The sequence below is a fragment of the Patagioenas fasciata genome, chromosome 10 (genome assembly GCF_037038585.1).
Source record: "Patagioenas fasciata isolate bPatFas1 chromosome 10, bPatFas1.hap1, whole genome shotgun sequence".
Taxonomy (NCBI): domain Eukaryota; kingdom Metazoa; phylum Chordata; class Aves; order Columbiformes; family Columbidae; genus Patagioenas; species Patagioenas fasciata.
Window position 1 is genome coordinate 691,629 of NC_092529.1, and position 17,124 is coordinate 708,752.

At 57.2% G+C, this 17,124-nt stretch overlaps 1 protein-coding gene across 7 annotated transcripts in view; it reads left to right on the forward strand.

Annotated features, from left to right (window-relative positions):
* SRGAP3 (SLIT-ROBO Rho GTPase activating protein 3) overlaps positions 1-17,124 on the forward strand; it is a 77,512-nt gene that overhangs the window by 51,369 nt on the left and 9,019 nt on the right. The window contains exons 7-19 of one of the 7 annotated variants that reach the window (XM_071812891.1): positions 3,499-3,720; positions 4,183-4,284; positions 4,492-4,689; positions 5,931-6,015; positions 7,253-7,280; positions 9,988-10,090; positions 11,557-11,587; positions 11,851-12,014; positions 12,228-12,288; positions 12,664-12,741; positions 14,993-15,127; positions 16,501-16,606; positions 16,851-17,078. In XM_071812891.1, coding sequence (XP_071668992.1) covers positions 3,499-3,720; positions 4,183-4,284; positions 4,492-4,689; positions 5,931-6,015; positions 7,253-7,280; positions 9,988-10,090; positions 11,557-11,587; positions 11,851-12,014; positions 12,228-12,288; positions 12,664-12,741; positions 14,993-15,127; positions 16,501-16,606; positions 16,851-17,078 — 1,541 coding nt within the window. Of the gene's footprint in view, positions 1-3,498; positions 3,721-4,182; positions 4,285-4,491; positions 4,690-5,930; positions 6,016-7,252; positions 7,281-9,987; positions 10,091-11,556; positions 12,015-12,227; positions 12,289-12,663; positions 12,742-14,992; positions 15,128-16,500; positions 16,607-16,850; positions 17,079-17,124 lie in introns of those variants that run through there. The other 6 variants (XM_065845185.2, XM_065845186.2, XM_065845187.2 and 3 more) reach the window with 6 other exon arrangements.

Consider the following 17,124-nt stretch of genomic DNA (forward strand, 5'->3'; position numbering starts at 1 on the left):
TGCAGCTGGCTCGACTCGGCTCACAGTGAAGCTCACTAAAGCTCCAGGTTGTGCAGCAGTGGCAGGAGCGTAGAGGCTGGAAAATACAGGTAGAAAATACAGGTATAAATGCATAGTGTCTTTAGAGGAAGAGCAAAGAAAGAAATGAGGATAGAAGAGAACCGAGCAGAGCGTGAGAAGCGTGTGTTTCCAGCTGGCGCTGGGTGCTGTGCGGGGCCGGGATCGGGCTGCTCTGACCTGCTCCGCCAGCTGACGGGGGCGCTGGCTGCGGTGCTCGGGTTTTGCTCGAGCTCCGGGCTGCCCGTTTGCTTCTCCAGTTGGACGCTGTAATATTTCCACCCCTTACAGCAGCATTACCAGGCTGAATGAATTAATGCAGAGAGCTTTGAGCTCTCCAGATGAAAGACACTGCAGACGGACTAAGGCTGTTATTTGTGGTTCTAATTTATTTTCCATCAAAGGGATGAGAGGGGTGAGAAAATGCCATTTGTTCTGGAGCTGGGAGCAGGAGTTTGAAGTGCTTTCTGTCTTTCTGTCTTTCTGTCTTTCTGTCTTTCTGTCTTTCTGTCTTTCTGTCTTTCTGTCTTTCTGTCTTTCTGTCTTTCTGTCTTTCTGTCTTTCTGTCTTTCTGTCTTTCTGTCTTTCTGTCTTTCTGTCTTTCTGTCTTTCTGTCTTTCTGTCTTTCTGTCTTTCTGTCTTTCTGTCTTTCTGTCTTTCTGTCTTTCTGTCTTTCTGTCTTTCTGTCTTTCTGTCTTTCTGTCTTTCTGTCTTTCTGTCTTTCTGTCTTTCTGTCTTTCTGTCTTTCTGTCTTTCTGTCTTTTCCCCTCCCCTTTGTGCGTTGCTCTGGGAATTCCCGTCAGGCCCGCTCTGTTCTCTGGGCACCGGGCTGTGGAGCAGCCGGCACGGTGCTGGGCACGGTGCTGATCACCAGCAGCTTCAAGGGCCGCAGCTGTGAGCGCAGTGCCTGCCCTGTTCTCGGTAGCAGCCGAGCTCTGGGCATTGCAAACACCCCCTGGCTTCAGCACGAGGTTGGCGTCAGCGTCAAGGGGAGCTTGCACGGGGATTTTTTTTCTCCAGAGCATCTGGCAATACCCTGAGCCCCAGTTCCTCGGATTCTGTGCCGTTCAGCCGCTGTCCTCTACACCTCGGGAACTCCCAGCCTTGAGCAGCGGCGGCGATTTTCTCCTGCTGCAATTCTTTTTATAGCACCAGTTTCCAAGGGGGTGGGAGAACGACAGCGAGGAACTGGGAGGTGTGATGGGAAACGGGCACAGTCCCGCGTTCCTGGCGCAGAACTGCGGTCGCTGGGTTGTGGTGGGAGAGCAGATCCTGCCCCGGCGTCGGCACAGGGGGCTGGGCCCCCAAACTGCCCTACCTGCACCCCCAGCCAGCCTGCACCCCCAGCCTGCCTGCACCCCCAGCCTGCCTGCACCCTGAACCTGCTCACACCACAACCTGCCCTGCCCGCACCCCACCCTGCCCGCACCCCACCCTGCCCGCACCCCACCCTGCCTGCACCCCCACCCTGCCTGCACCCCCACCCTGCCTGCACCCTGAACCTGCCCGCACCCCAACCTGCCCGCACCCCGCTCCACCCTGGGCTGCCTGCGGGCAGGGGGTGCACCCGCACGGCCGTGGGGCCGGGGCAGCTGTGGGGCCAACTCCCGACCCGTGGGTTCCTCTGTGCATCCCCCGAGCGCTCGCACAGGCGTTCACACTAAAGCTGTCCCGTGGGAGGGAACCAGGTTTCGCCTCAAGCAGGGAATAGAAATTTGCCCTGATTCCTTGTTTTATGTGGGGCTTGCTGATTTGTGAAGGCAGAGCTATACCAGTCCTTAACTGCCCATATTTTCCAGTAATAAGATTAGAGGCTAAATAGAAGCAGGATAAGTGGTGGATTACGACCGTTTGATAGTTCCTGCAAAAATCCTCATTATCGCACGTGCGGTTTCTCTGTGTTTGAAGGCTGGATGGGGCGGGCGGGCTGTGCTCGTGTGTCTGTGAGCAGGAGCCGGCCCGGCGTGGTTTTACTGCTGCTTTTCGCACAGACTGAACCAAACACGACTGTGTGACTTGAGCCGAGCTGAGGGCTGTCGCTTCGCATCGGCAGAAAGCACAGGACGACGTCTTTGGTTGGAGCTGCTTGTAGCACCAGCTGAGTTTTAGTGTTTCACTTTAGGTTTATCAGTACTGATGTTTGGATGCAGAATCACTTTTACGCCTTTGTGTGTCGGTTCAGCGATGCCGGTGGGTGCTGGAGAGCCGGACGAGGCTCCTCTGACACACCAGCTCCCAGCAGGCGTTCTGCCGCTGTGGAAATCTGCTCTCGTTTTGGGTCAACAAGAATATGCTGGCAGTTTTCCTGCTCTTTTCTGGAGGTTTCTGTGCTGCGCTGGTGCTCCTGGCGCCGGTTCTGCTGGGGCTGAAGCCACTGACCCCGCGCTGGGCGGGTTTGGTGAGGCGAGGACTTCTGCTCGCTCTTCAGGCTCACGGCAGCAAAGCATCTCAGCTTCCCTGGCACAGGCTGTCCTGGGCTGGCGTTCATGTGGTGAGAGCAGTTTGCCGGCGCTGGTCGGTGTGGCGCTGCACGCTGTGAGAGGTGTTTCTCATGGGGTGTCCCTGTCCCACGGGGGTGTCCCTGTGCCCCACAGCCCTCCTGCACCCGGTGTATCTCCGCAGGTCAAGGCATGAACTGTGTGTCAGTGCCACTGCCCGCAGTGACCGGCTGTGCCCCAGGCAGCGCCGGCTGTGCTGGGGACGCAGGGTTACCGAACACCTCACAGGCTACAGCCAGAATTACCCAACTTCACACCCTCTCTAGGAGCTCCCGCCCTCTCCTCCGTCCTCGAACCAGAAGTGCCCCTGTTCCGGAGGCAGCCCCCGTGTTCACCGCGCTCCTGCCGCTTCCCACGTCCTCTCTCTTGCCTTTCCCCGCAAACAACGTCTCCGAGCGCTGGGTGGCACCGGGGTGCCCGTCCCCGCTCCCCGCGGGTTTGTGCTGTGCCAGGGCGCCGCTCCGGACAGGCTGGGGTTGCTGAGAGTTGCGTTTTGCTCAGCCGTGATCAAGCGTTCATAGCAGCAAATGCCTGTGCTGTAGCTGTACGTAACATGCCAAACTCAATTACGTTGAGAAGAGAGTTTAAAAACAGGCTTTTGTCTAACGTGCAGTATTTTGGCAGCAATTAGCTCAGAGTTTTATCGTTTTCCCCAAGGTGAACATGAGAATGATCAGTTATGCATGAGAAGTTGCTCTGTTGTGAGAGAGGCAGCGGTTCCTGGCGAGGATAAAAGGATCTGCACGTACCGCAGGGCACGTCTTGCAGTGCCGTCTCGCGTGGCCGACCGCCTGCCTTTGTGCGGTTCAGTACAGCCCGGTATGACAGGGCTGCTGTTTCTCTGGGACGTGCCGTGGCTTTTTGGATGTCTTACATACGTGTGACCCTCCAGAAGGAGGGTGGGATCGTTTGTATGACCAGAGCCTTCCCCGGTGTTCCTCAGTGCTGTGATCTGGGATTCCACGCCAGCCTCGCTCGGACCTTCCGGACGTACCTGTCTGCCGAGTACAACCTGGAAACCTCGCGCCACGAGGGCCTGGACATCATCGAGAACGCCGTGGACAACCTGGACGCGCGGAGCGACAAGCACACCATCATGGACATGTGCAACCAGGTCTTCTGCCCTCCGCTCAAGTTCGAGTTCCAGCCCCACATGGGGGATGAGGTAGCGTGCTGGCCTGGGCTGGCTTCCTCCTCCCTTCACATCCCCGTTAAATGATTTCTGACTCCTTATCCCCCTCTGTTCTGTCTTCACATGCTGCTATTTGTGTTTCTTTACTTAATGAGGCGCTTGGCTCATTAGCACTCCTCCTCTCAGTCTGCCTCTCGCTCCGTATATCTCCCGATTAGGAAGCCTGTGGTTTGATTCGCAGCTGAACTGCCCAACAGATTTGCAAAGCGGAGCTTTGATTTACCTGCTGTAATTGGGAGACTTCAGAGGGCAGCTTTGCAAGGCTGGGTAGAAAACGCTTTGTGCTGGCCGGGTCCAGGCACTGATGATTGGAACCTGGGTGGCGCAGCCTGGCTGGAGGCTGCGAGGAGCTCGTGGGTGCCCGAGAGAAGAATTCTGGTGTTTCACTGTGCGTGTGCGGTCGGTGCGTGACCCCCTGACGCTCTCCCATCCCAGGTGTGCCAGGTCAGCGCGCAGCAGCCCGTGCAGACCGAGCTGCTCATGCGGTACCACCAGCTGCAGTCGCGACTCGCCACCCTCAAGATAGAGAACGAAGAGGTGAGGAGTTGCTGTGGGTGTCGCGTTTGGCCTCGTGGGCAGCGTTGCTCACCCGTTTCCCGTTGTGCGGGGGTTCCTGGGGGGCTCCTTCCAGGGGCTGCTCTGGGAGCAGGGGCCAGCGGGAGCTGCCGCTCGGCCGGTTGTTCTGGCTCCAGATGTGTCCCTTTCCCAGCCTGCGTCCAAACCGTGCTGCCTCCTCTCTGATAGGTACGGAAAACCCTGGATGCCACCATGCAGACTTTGCAGGACATGCTGACGGTGGAGGACTTCGACGTCTCAGACGCCTTCCAGCACAGTCGCTCCACTGAGTCGGTCAAATCAGCTGCATCAGAGACCTACATGAGTAAAATAAACATCGCCAAGAGGAGAGCCAACCAGCAGGAAACCGAAATGTTCTATTTTACAGTGAGTCTCGTCTCCTGCAATACAGCACACAAAGCATTAATTACTAGGGCCGAGTCCCATTGTACGTGCTCATTAGCGAAGAGCAAGAACCGGTTCGGTCTCTTTCTTTGTGCTGTGTGTGGTTAGGGTTGGAGTGCCTGTCTTGGTGGCAGGGCCGTGCCGGGGACAGGCGGGGACGCGCAGGGCAGCGCTGGGGACGCGCAGGGTAGAGCTTGCCGCGCTCTTCTTCTGGAGGAGCGGCTGGAGCAGGCGGCTGTGACCAAACCCGGGCAGTGCCGCAGGAGCCGGGCACAGACCCTGCAGCGCCTCTTCCAGAGTTTTGAACCAACCTTCCTTTTCCGGCCCACGCTGCCAAATTTGCCCTCGGCCATGGGATGAACTCAACAGTCATTCAGGTCTCGTGGGGCGCTGGCGGCAGCCGCAACAGGCGGGTTTGCGGTGCCACGCTGTGCCGTGTGTGCCGGGAGAGGCAGCGGCGCTGCTGCCTCCGCATCCCTGCTCCGCTGCTTCGCTTGCAGGCAGATCCTGGGTCAGGGAGGGTGCTGGAAATACAAGCGATAGGCCCTCAGGTCAGCACAAGTGGCACGGTTAACAGACCAAAGTTAATAGCATCTTGCGATATATTACACATGCACAAAAAAGCTTCTGCTTTCTCTCAGCAGTATTTTTACTCCAAATTGGGGGGGAAACACAGTTTTCATTATGAGTTGTGCTTGGGTTTTTAAATGCTTTTTGCACCAATTTGATCTCTCCCGTTGTCTGCCTTTCATTTTCCATCTCTGTCTCCCTCCCCCTTCTTATCTGTAAAATCACTCGCTCTGGAGTGTCACCGGGTGCCAGGCGGGGTGGCAGTGAAGGAGAAGTTGTGCTGCACAGTCCGTGTCACCCGGCGCATGAAGCGCCTGACAGCCCTGACCTGGGAGGGTCCCGCGCGGGAGTTCTGGCTCTGCACCGCTTGCCCGCACAAAGCGGAGCGCAGGGAAAGCCTCTTTGATGTTGCAGGCTGTTCCCGGAAGGCTGACAAAAGCAAGCGCGCTTTGAACTGGGCTCTTTGGAGCCGGGCGCGCTCCCCGCGGGAGGCGCAGCGGCGAGGAGGCGGCAGGATGGGACCCGCTCAGCCCTGCGGCGCTTTGTGTGCCTGGCGGCCCCGCCAGCAGCCCCCAGGCAAGCGTGTCCATCAATTACGGACTGTTTCTGCCAACAGGCTTAACACGCTGCCTTTGTTTTATTTCTAATTCCAGAAATTTAAGGAGTATTTGAATGGCAGTAACCTTATCACGAAGCTGCAGGCTAAACACGACTTGCTGAAGCAGACTCTGGGAGAAGGTGAGTCCGGGGTTGGGTCCGGGAGGAGCTCCCGTCGCACGAAACCGCGTTGCACCAGTGTCTGCTTTCAGTCCTACCCCCTGCTTCCCCAGGCGCCTGCGGGCGGCCGCTGCTGCCGAGTTCAACCAGTGACCTGCACAGTCGTTACTTCCCTGCAATATTGTTATTCTCCCACCTTTCTTTAGGGGTGTTCAAAATGCATTTTAGTTCTCTAGAGCTGCACAAAAGCAGCTCTGGAGGATTTTCACGTGAAACTTTCTGAATTTCTCCCAGGCCACGGCATCCTCCTGCTGCGTAGGCGTTCAGCAAATATTTAGGCCAGAAATACCAAATACTGCGTTTCAGCATGAGCTGATTCTCGTTAGGAAGAAGCCTGGGTTTGCGGCACGCTGGGGTTCTTTGCTTTTTCTCGGCGAGGAGCTGGCTGCGAGCTCGCTCTGCGCAGCTGCCAGGGAGAGCAGGAAGGAGCCATGTGCAGCCAAACGCTTCCTTTTATGTGTCTCAGAGAAAGGAAGAGTAAATCAGCTTTCCTGGCCTTGGGAGAAAGGCACTAACAGCATGTGAAATTAGTTTAGGTTTTTTTCAGTGGGTTGACAAATACTTTAAAAAATGAACAGATCTTATCAGTGGTGGTGTGCTGCCGTTTATGTGAAATCCAAGCGCTAGAAATCCACGGAAGGAATGAGAATGTTGACAGCCAGAGCGGAGCGTGCCTGCTGGGCTGGGACGGCTGCTGTCTCACGGAACGGCTGGGGAGCCGAACCCTCCGCTGCTTCGGTGCCATTGCTGGTGCTCCCTCAAGCAGCTGGACAATCCTGCATCTCAGTGGCCTCCCTGGGGTGTGCCCCTGTCCCCCTTGCCCCTTTCCCCCATCCCCGGCCGGCCCCAGCTGGTGCACGTAGGCTCTCCTTGCAGGGGACCTGCACTGCAGCTGCTCGCTTACAAAGCAGCCTTCATATTGCAGATAAACCTTTATCATCAGTGGGAACTGAAGATGCTTTCCCTCTCTTGTAGCTGAGTCTTGGATTTCTAATACGTCTTTTAGTGGTGGGGGCTTGTGTAGCATCCAGCTCAGCATCTGCCCGACCCATGGGGCCCTCGGGCATGTTCCTTTTGCCAGAAGCCATTAGAGGGGCTTACAGAACCAGAAATGAGCGTGAGCGCCTGTGTGACTGTGTTCAAACAGTTTGGTGGTGCTTGATGTGCAGAGATGATGGAAACTTGTGTTTCTTCACAGGTGAAAGAGCCGAATGCGGAACAACCAGGTGAGCGGCTCCTTCCCGCTGCCCCGCGTGCGCTGGCTGCGGCAGGAGGAGGGCGGCCCTGCCGCGGAGCTGTGCTGCTTTGCTTTGCTGCTTTGCTTTGCTGCTTTGCTTTGCTGCTTTGCTTTGCTGTTTTGCTTTGCCGCTGCCACAGCTTGGGGGGTTCGCATTTCACGCCTCCCAGCTGCCCACGTGGGTGGTGTCTGGGCTCCGCGTCCCTGCCCTGCTCCCCAGCTGCGCTGCCTGCAGTGCGCTCGTTAGGTGATGGTGACCAGGCCCTGGGTTTTGCTGCACTGTCACTTCTAGCCGGGTGGCTCCGCAGTGCCTGGCGGTGCTGTGTCAGCGCCGGGCGGTGCTTTGTCACGTAGTTGGGTTGTGTGACAGTGCAACACCAGCACGTCCACCCGCTCCCTACCGTCCCCGTTCATCAGAGGACCTGGATCTGTCCCCAGAAGCCTCTCCCAGCTCTGGCTGCTGTGCCTGGCCCGCAGAGCAAGCCTGTGTTCAGACTTCACCGCTCTGCAGCAGGAGGTGGTGCTGGGGGTGAGTGTACCAGGAGGAGGCTTTGATCTGTGCCCAGTCCACAATGCATCTCTGCAGGGCTCTGGTGGCTTACTCTGGGCACGCTGGCTTTCTAACAGCAAGATGTGGCCAGCAAAGCCTCCAAACATCTCCCCAGAACATGCGCAGCCTCCCTGTGTGCTGGCTTTTTACAACCCTGTCCCAGTGTTCGGTAAAACTTGTAATACCAGGAAAAAAAACCGCAAACACTCTGTGAGAAGCGTGGAAGCAGATGGTGAGGGCAGAGCAGGGGACGGGGGCGGCAGGACAGCTCGCGCTGGCTGCTGCCCGTGGGGGACTGCGGCACCGGCTGTGGCCGCGGTGTCCCCGGGCCCTGCCGCGGTGTCCCTAGGACCTGCTGCGGTGTCCCCGGGCCCTGCCGCGGTGTCCCCGGGTGTTCGCTGGCAGGTGGCCGGGGGCACGGCTGGCGGGGTGAGCCACGGTGCTGGGGAGCGCCAGGCAGGGCGCTTGGTTTATCAGGAGTGGGTGCTGCTGGAGCGGTGGTGTCCTGGGCCAGAACGATCAAAGGAGCGAATAACAGCCTCCTACATGAGGGGGGATGGCACAACTCCCTGCTGCTTCTGTTTGCTTTGGTTTCAGCAGTTGCTTTTACTTTCACAAAGGAAAACAAAGGAGACAATGTCGTTGTTGTGCCGGCAGGGCTGTCGGCGTGGGGGTGTGGGCAGGACAGACCCGGCCCTTCCTGGGGGCTCCGTCCCCAGCGGGGCGCTCGGCCCCGGGCCCAGCTGAAGGAGTGCGGAGAAGCCACAGGATTGTAGAGCCGGATTGCTTAATTAAAGGCATCCGAATAAAGAACTAGTGGATCACAACTGTGCATGGAGGCTTCCAGCACTCGGTTTTGTTTGCAGTCATGATTTCACCTCTGCAGACATGAATAGAGCCTGAGGGTAGAGGACAGATCAGAAATCACTTAAGGATTTTATGCTGCTTTTCTCCCTTTTCTAGATCTAGGCACTTTGGTCTTAATGTCCTCCATTGTTGGAAGAAGAAATCAAAATGTGAATAGAGTTAAAGAAAGGAGCCCTCCGAAGTCCTGGTCACTGACTGCACTACGTCCCAGGTTTCCGTGGCCTCTGTCCCAGCAGCGATAGGTGTCTGTCACCGCGCTGCGGTCAGCAGGGCCTGCGGTCTGTTCTGTGACCGATGGGGACTCGCTGGCAGGCGCAGGGTCACACCAAGGCCCACACCTGCAGACGTGCTGGTGGGTTTGCTCGTGTGTGTTGGCTGAGCTCACCGTGCCCGCTTCCCCCTGTCTGCCCGCCCGTCAGCAGGACGAGAGCCACTTAGGAATAAACAGGACTGCTCCGCTGCTTTCCAGGGCAGCTGTGGTTTATTGTGGGTGTATCAAGGAATCAGTTGAGCTCTTCAGCTGCTCTTGGTGCTTTTTCAGGCTGGTGGAGGTAGGAGGCAGGTGTTAACAGTCCTGCTGAGCACCAACACCTTTTTTTAACCTCTAAAATGTCATCCCTGGTGCTAGCACAAACACCGAGCAGCAGTTTTGGTATTTGGCATCTCGGAGAGGATTGTATGTGTGCGTCGTGGGTACCAGAGCGGCTGTGACCGCCGTGCTGAGCAGCGTTACTGCTCTCTGGCTGGAATGGAGCAAGTTCTGCGTGAAGAGCGTTCCCGATCCCCCGTTGTTCATTCAAGCTGCGGTTGTTGGCACAGTCGCTGTCTGGTTTCAGGAGATGTCTGGTTTCTATGGCAGGAACTAGGGCTCTTCAGCGGGCACGCAGCAACAACTTGTTAGGGGCTGGATGTGACTGCGGCCGAGGTGAGTCTGTCTGATAGGGAAACACTGGAACATGGTGGGGAAGGGAAGTAATGGGTAGGTTGGCTCATACCTGTTAAATGTTTCTGCGATCAAGATGAATTTGAATTCACCCATGAAGTAGCGGCTGCAGTGTTGCCCTTGGCCTGGTGCTGCGTGCGGTGCATAGAGAGCAGCTCTGGGTTCGCTGGGGTTCCCGCTCTGTGCCCAGCCCTGCCAGCCGACCCGGGCTCACCTGGCCCCTGCATTTCTCTGCTTGGTTGATTTGTTATTCTCAGTCATAACCTTTGAGATCTCACCCTGTCGTTGCATTTCTGTTGGTGTTTTGTTGATTTATTTTGTTCCATTTTCTCCCAGGCCCCCATGTCTTCCCCCTAAGCCACAGAAAATGAGGAGACCTAGGCCTCTCTCAGTCTATAATCATAAGCTCTTTAACGGCAATATGGAAACGTTCATTAAGGTACTCGCTGGCCGGCAGTAGGAGTCCATGAACGCTCTGAATGCAATGGTGGCTTTCGTGTCCCGCGGGTCTCTGCCCTGCACCCAGCCGGCGTGGCCAGTGCCCGCTTTGCCTCGGTGACGGTTTCTCTCGTAGCTGTCCTCGTCCCTCCGGCGTCCCCAGGTCGCCCCACCGCTGCCAGGGACGCCGGTGCCATCGGCCGCGCGGCACAGGCTGCTCCTGGCCCAGCGTCCCCATCGTCCCGCGCTGCGCCCACAGCAAGGACAGCCCAGCCCGGCCCCTCGGGATCAGCAGACCCCACTGACCCTCGTCCTTTTGGTGGTCGCTTCCCCCGTGGCTGAGGAGGGAGATAAAATGGCTCAGAAGCTCCCCAGAAGTGTCTCCTGGCCGTGAGGACCGTCAGCCTTGAGCTGAGATAGCACGCGATGGGCGGCTGTGTTAAACAAAACGTCTCAACACCAACCAGCCCGGCCGGGTCCCGTGCCAGCTGCGGGGGGGCTGTGCCGCCTGGTGCGGCTGGGCGAGCCCCCCGGGGAGACGGGCGATAACACGCAACGTGGGCCAGAGTGCCGTCTTCGTTTAGGCTGGGCTGAACTCAGATGAACTCCATTAATACCAGTGCAGTCCCAGTGGAAGGGGGAATTTGACCCTGCTCATCCCAGGAAGTTACCCAGGAGGAGAGATTTGCAGAGAAAACCGAAGAGGTGCGCTGTGGGGTGCGTGCGAGGGGCTCCCTGCAGCGTCTGACCCCCCGGAGCGCGGCGCCTCGCTACTGCCCGGCTGCCGTTCCCGCTGCTCAGGGCGTTCAGTCCTGCGCTGGACAAAGCTTTAGTGAGAATACTGTAGGAAGCAGGAATGACAAACCGCTGGATTAGGTAAACTACTAGGCATTGTCAGGCTCCGATTTATTCTCACAGGCTTTTGAGTGCAAGCGTAAGCCTAAGGGCAGTGTTTATAAGCAGCACAGTCACAAGTAATATACAGGCCAGGCTGACAAAGCTGGTAATCTCTTTAATACTTGTAATTATTCTTTACTTAAAGTGGTTTTAACAAAGGTAATGCTCGTGAGAGCCCAGCCTGCTCAGCACTGTGGAGGAGGAATTATCTGCAGGGGAAATCTCTGAGCAGACGGGTGTCCTGGGCCAGGAGCGCCTCCCGGGGACGGTGCTTAGCTGCTGGGCTTGTCCTTGAGACCCGGCTTAGGGCAGGGCTGGCCTTGGTCTTGGCCTTGGCCAGTTCAGGGAGGGCAGAGACCCGAGAGGCTGCTGGTGCCAAGGCTCGGGTGCAGGTGCCAGACAGGGTTTGGTGGGGAGGGGACGCAGCCCCGGGGCCTGGGCTGGACCTTGCTGAGCTGCCATTGCATTTGAGCGTTCGTGGCCTCTGAAAGAGATGCTTACCTCTAACTGAACTTATCCTTGCTTAATCTCTTCTTTTTTTCCCACTCTGCTGCTTTTTTGTGTTCTCAGAGGAAGGAGGAATGCGCGAACGAGAAATCAGGTATTTACTGCAGGGCCGTCTGCAGGGCGGAGTGAATTAACCAGAGATGCAGCTGCACTCTGCTGCAAAAAGCAACCAAAGCAAGTCCTAAGGAGAATCAGTGTCCGCTTAGGCAGACACGGCTCACGTTCCACGGGGGCACTCAGAGAAGCAGCTTTGGAACGAAAGCCAGAACTCCCTGCAGTTCAGACACAGGCAGTTCATGTCACATACTGTGGAGTTTTGGGGTTTTTAGCATCTGCTGACAATGGCTCTTTCCTTAGGTGGCAATATTGTTGTAAGCTCTGTTGCTGGAAGCTTGTTTCGTCAGACAGGTATCGCACGAGTTTTGTTCCAGCTCCGCGTTACACCTTTGCAGTGGAGTAGCTGTGGTCCCGTTGCATCAGCCCCGTCTCAGCCGGGCAGCGAGCGGCTGTCACACACTGCAGTGAGCGCTTTCTGTGCATAACTGACTGCACGTAGTGTACTCAGCACTCTTTGGTGGCTTGATGTGTGTAACACCTCCTTTTCTTGCCTGTCCTCTTACTAAACTCAATGGCACTGATTTTCAAATCTCTGTTTTTGCAATCTTTAATGCATTTCTCGTGCGTTGTTACCAGCAAACCAGTAATTTTTTACCTTTTTCTTTCCTTTCGTGAAGGATTCGGGTCAGGCTATTCCGCTCGTGGTAGAAAGCTGCATTCGTTACATCAATTTGTATGGTAAGTAGATCCAGTAACATCAGCTTTCTGCAAAGGAGGGGCAATAGTTGCAGTCAGCAGTACAGCACGGCAGGGATGCCTGCGGGGCTCGGGCGGTCGTTGCGATGGCGTCGGCTGCGCTGCTGCCTTGGGTGGCGGGCAGATATTCCCCTTTTGTTAGCGCTTACTGAGGCTGAAGTTGTTGTTCGGGCCCAGGCCGACGGGAGCCCTCTCAGCGCTCTGTCTGGAGAGCAGGAGCAGAAATGAGCTGTGACCCCTGTCCCCCCTCGTGCTCCGGGCCCGGCCGGGGCAGCGACTCCTGGTTCCTGCTGTTGTTCAGCAGAAGGTGTCGCGGGCCGGTCGCAGGACCTTTCCTAAGGCGCTGTTCTTTTCCAGGCCTGCAGCAGCAGGGCATCTTCAGAGTCCCCGGCTCCCAGGTGGAAGTCAACGACATCAAGAATTCGTTTGAGAGAGGTGCGTAGCTGGGCAAGCAGAGCAGGGCTGCCGCGGGGCTGGGGATCAGGCGCGGTGTAAACCCGGCGCTGAAAGCCCTTCTGCTCTGACACACGACGAGTTTTGTCCCCTCCGGGTAACTGGAGGTAGCAAAGCGGCACGTGGGGAAAGAGTGTGAGAAGTGGGGGAGGTACAGAGATCTCCTCTGTTCACTGAGGGCACAAAAGCCTCAGATGACAGCCATGAAATGTTGGGGATCCATTTTCCTCCTGCTGCGGCGGTTTTGGGGAGCAGCGTTGTGTGTGTGCGGCTGGCAGTGCGGGGTGTGCAGTGGTTTTGGGGATCAGCAGAGCTGTGCGTGTGCCGCTGGCAGTGCGGGGTGTGCGGTGGTTTTGGGGAGCAGCAGAGCTGTGCGTGTGCGGTGGTTTTGGGGAGCAGCAGAGCTGTGCGTGTGCGGCTGGCAGTGCGGGGTGTGCGGTGGTTTTGGGGAGCAGCAGTGTTGTGCGTGTGCGGCTGGCAGTGCGGGGTGTGCGGTGGTTTTAGGGAGCAGCAGCGTTGTGTGTGTGCGGCTGGCAGTGCGGGGTGTGCAGTGGTTTTGGGGATCAGCAGAGCTGTGCGTGTGCTGCTGGCAGTGCGGGGTGTGCGGTGGTTTTGGGGAGCAGCAGAGCTGTGCGTGTGCGGTGGTTTTGGGGAGCAGCAGAGCTGTGCGTGTGCGGCTGGCAGTGCGGGGTGTGCAGTGGTTTTGGGGAGCAGCAGTGTTGTGTGTGTGCGGTGGTTTTGGGGAGCAGCAGAGCTGTGTGTGTGCGGCTGGCAGTGCGGGGTGTGCGGTGGTTTTGGGGAGCAGCAGTGTTGTGCGTGTGCGGCTGGCAGTGCGGGGTGTGCGGTGGTTTTGGGGAGCAGCAGTGTTGTGCGTGTGCGGCTGGCAGTGCAGGGTGTGCGGTGGTTTTGGGGAGCAGCAGAGCTGTGTGTGTGCGGCTGGCAGTGCGGGGTGTGCGGTGGTTTTGGGGAGCAGCAGTGTTGTGCGTGTGCGGCTGGCAGTGCAGGGTGTGCGGTGGTTTTGGGGAGCAGCAGTGTTGTGCGTGTGCGGCTGGCAGTGCGGGGTGTGCGGTGGTTTTGGGGAGCAGCAGTGTTGTGCGTGTGCGGCTGGCAGTGCAGGGTGTGCGGTGGTTTTGGGGAGCAGCAGAGCTGTGTGTGTGCGGCTGGCAGTGCGGGGTGTGCGGTGGTTTTGGGGAGCAGCAGTGTTGTGCGTGTGCGGCTGGCAGTGCAGGGTGTGCGGTGGTTTTGGGGAGCAGCAGTGTTGTGCGTGTGCGGCTGGCAGTGCGGGGTGTGCGGTGGTTTTGGGGAGCAGCAGTGTTGTGTGTGTGCGGCTGGCAGTGCGGGGTGTGCGGTGGTTTTGGGGAGCAGCAGAGCTGTGCGTGTGCGGCTGGCAGTGCGGGGTGTGCGGTGGTTTTGGGGAGCAGCAGTGTTGTGCGTGTGCGGCTGGCAGTGCGGGGTGTGCGGTGGTTTTGGGGAGCAGCAGTGTTGTGCGTGTGCCGCTGGCAGTGCGGGGTGTGTGGCGGTTCTGGTGAGAACAGCTGTCCGGGCGCAGGGTTGGCAGGACAGACAGACGGCCCTGCTGTCACCGGGGGCTGCGGAAGGGACGGTCCAGCTGGGGTAATGGCCTCTGTGCTTCATCTCGGAGCATCAAACAGGGTGCGGGTGGCCAGGCCCATGGAGAAGGCAGTGGTGGGATTGTTAAAGGCTGGAGAAGGCAGTGATAGGATTGTTAAACGCTGGAGAATTTGTGTATCCAGTTTAAGAGGAGTCAGTATCCAGAGCCCTTAGGTTTCGGAAGCCTTTTGTAGACTGAAGTCGGTGCAATGCTGTCCGGAACCACATGGTCTGTTCCCGAGGCACGACTGCGTCCTCCAGCCGAGCCCGTCTCCAGCTTCACCTGCCGTCGTTCAGATCTGCTCAGTTCTCTGATGCAAAAACACACTGGGCTGGAAACTGTGAGGGAGAACCCCTTAATAACATCCTCATCTTCAGGAAAGGTTTAAAACCTCCACAGCGTGCTGGGGTTTTCTAGGTAGGGCCGTAGTGTCTCAGCACAGTGCTGTGTGACAGAGCGCGTTACCAAGCTCTCCTTGGCGAGAGCGCGGCGGTGCCATCGCACGCACGGGAGGGTGTTTGGGACTGTGCGCAGTTCTGGTTTCCACTGGGCTGGGAAAAACACTTGCTGTGTTAGTCCAGCTCGACAGTAATGCTGGAAACAAACCTCTTCTCTGGGCAGGTGAAGATCCCCTTGCTGACGATCAGAATGAACGTGACATTAATTCAGTGGCTGGAGTCTTGAAGCTGTACTTCCGAGGACTGGAAAACCCCCTCTTTCCTAAGGAAAGGTTTCAAGATTTGATATCTACTATAAGTAAGTACATGCGACAGCTCTTCCCAGGGAATAGGGTGGGACAAGGGAAGCAATAAACAGGGGGCAAGGACAGCTGAGATTTGCAGGTAGCAGCTTGTGCTGTATGAAGGGCTGTAAGAAAAGACATTAAGGGTGTGCGCTGGCAGTGCTGGAGACGGGAGAGGTAAAACGTCTTGCTGTGGCTCTTTTAAATCCTTGTTGGCATCACGAGGATGACCAGGGCCATCTCCGGGCTCAGGCCAGCGGGCGACAGCAGAAGTGGCAGCTGGGTTTGCTGTGGGGAGGAGCGCGCCCCGAGGAATGGTTGTGTAGGACAGGCGCTGTGTTTGCAGCGGCTGCTCGGGGGGTGCCCCTGTTGTGGGGTGACCGACGGATGCTGCATTGCTTCCTCTGAACCACAGCCGGTTGAAACGCTTTGCTAAGTCAAAGGGCAAGTGCTTCACGACAATTTGTTCCTCTGTGTTTCAGAGCATACCTGTTGTTGTAAGTTGTTATCCAGATTTTATTTTTCACAAATGTTCTCTTCAGTAAAACCAAACTGAAGAAGTGGGGAACAGAGTAAGCAATAACACTGGATTAATAAATTCCTCAAAAGGAGAAATTTCCCAAACAAAATATTATAAAGATTTCCATCTATGTACTGAAGCCAAATTTTGCTCAGAATTTTGAAGAAATGGCAGCCCAGCCACATGTGCTCAGTGCATTTTGTGGTGATTAGGAATGGTCAAAGGCTGGAGCCAGCACGGTGAAGGGAACACCGGAGCCTGGCTGCTCTCGGGAGGCTTTGGGACTCTGCTGCCTGTGAATGAACAGCCCAGCGTTAACCGTCGGGTGAGGTGGCACTGGTGGCTGCTCTGTCACCTCCGTCCTGGGGAAGGGCTGTGGTTGTTGGTGGCAGCGGTGGCTTCGCCGCTCACACTGAGCTCCTGCGGGGGCCTGGAGCAGCAGAGCTCGCCAGGACCTGCTGGTGAACCCCTAAGAGAAACGTGAATAAAAACCTCATTGAAAGATCCGCGCTAGAAAGCCAAGCAGTGCTGCGTGTTCCTGTGCCACGCTGGGTCGGGCTTTTGAGAAATACAGTGGTTGGTGAGGAACGAACTGAATAATGCATGAACAGTTATTTTAAAAGCAAAGCCACGTAGGTGTCTTTATTTACTGTTTATACTGAATCTGAAGGTCCGTGTGAACTCACCTGCAGAAGAGCACTATGCTCGATTCTCTGCCTGCACCTCAGTGCCAAACCAGTGGATAAAAGCTGGGAACGGGCCGTTGTTCTCCTCTCGGCGTGGGCTGCTGGGTCTGGAACGGCCCCTCTGGCGCGTGTTGTCTGTGCTGAGCAGGTTTGAAGATGTGCTTGTGTCCCTGTGTTCCAGAAATCGAGAACCCCACCGAGAGGGTGCACCAGATCCAGCAGATCGTCGTCACTCTGCCTCGGGCCGTCATCGTTGTCATGAGATACCTTTTTGCTTTCCTTAACCAGTGAGTCTTTTGTTCCCTCTTTCACCGAGTTTCTCCTCGCCCTCCCTCTTTTCAGGGCTTCCCCATCTTTGCTGACCAGTCCTTTTTGGCATGGCCATGGGGAGCTGTTTGCTCCCTCGGCCCTGCGGAGCCGTGGGGTGTTTGGGGAGGATGCAGCCAGCCCCGAGCTGTGATTTCTGGAGCAGTGGGGGTTGTTGGGGGGTTTCGGAGCCTGTGCCGCAGCTCCCTGACGCTGGTGTTGCAGCTTGTCCCAGTACAGCGACGAGAACATGATGGATCCCTACAACCTGGCCATCTGCTTCGGGCCCACCTTGATGCACATCCCGGACGGGCAGGATCCCGTGTCCTGCCAAGCCCACGTCAACGAGGTCATCAAAACCATCATCATTAACCACGAGGGCATCTTCCCCAGCCACAGGGAGCTGGAAGGACCCGTCTACGAGAAGTGCATGACTGGCGGGGAGGAGTACTGGTAAGGACGGGGCAGGACGTCCCTGTGGGGCCAGCTCCCCGTGCTG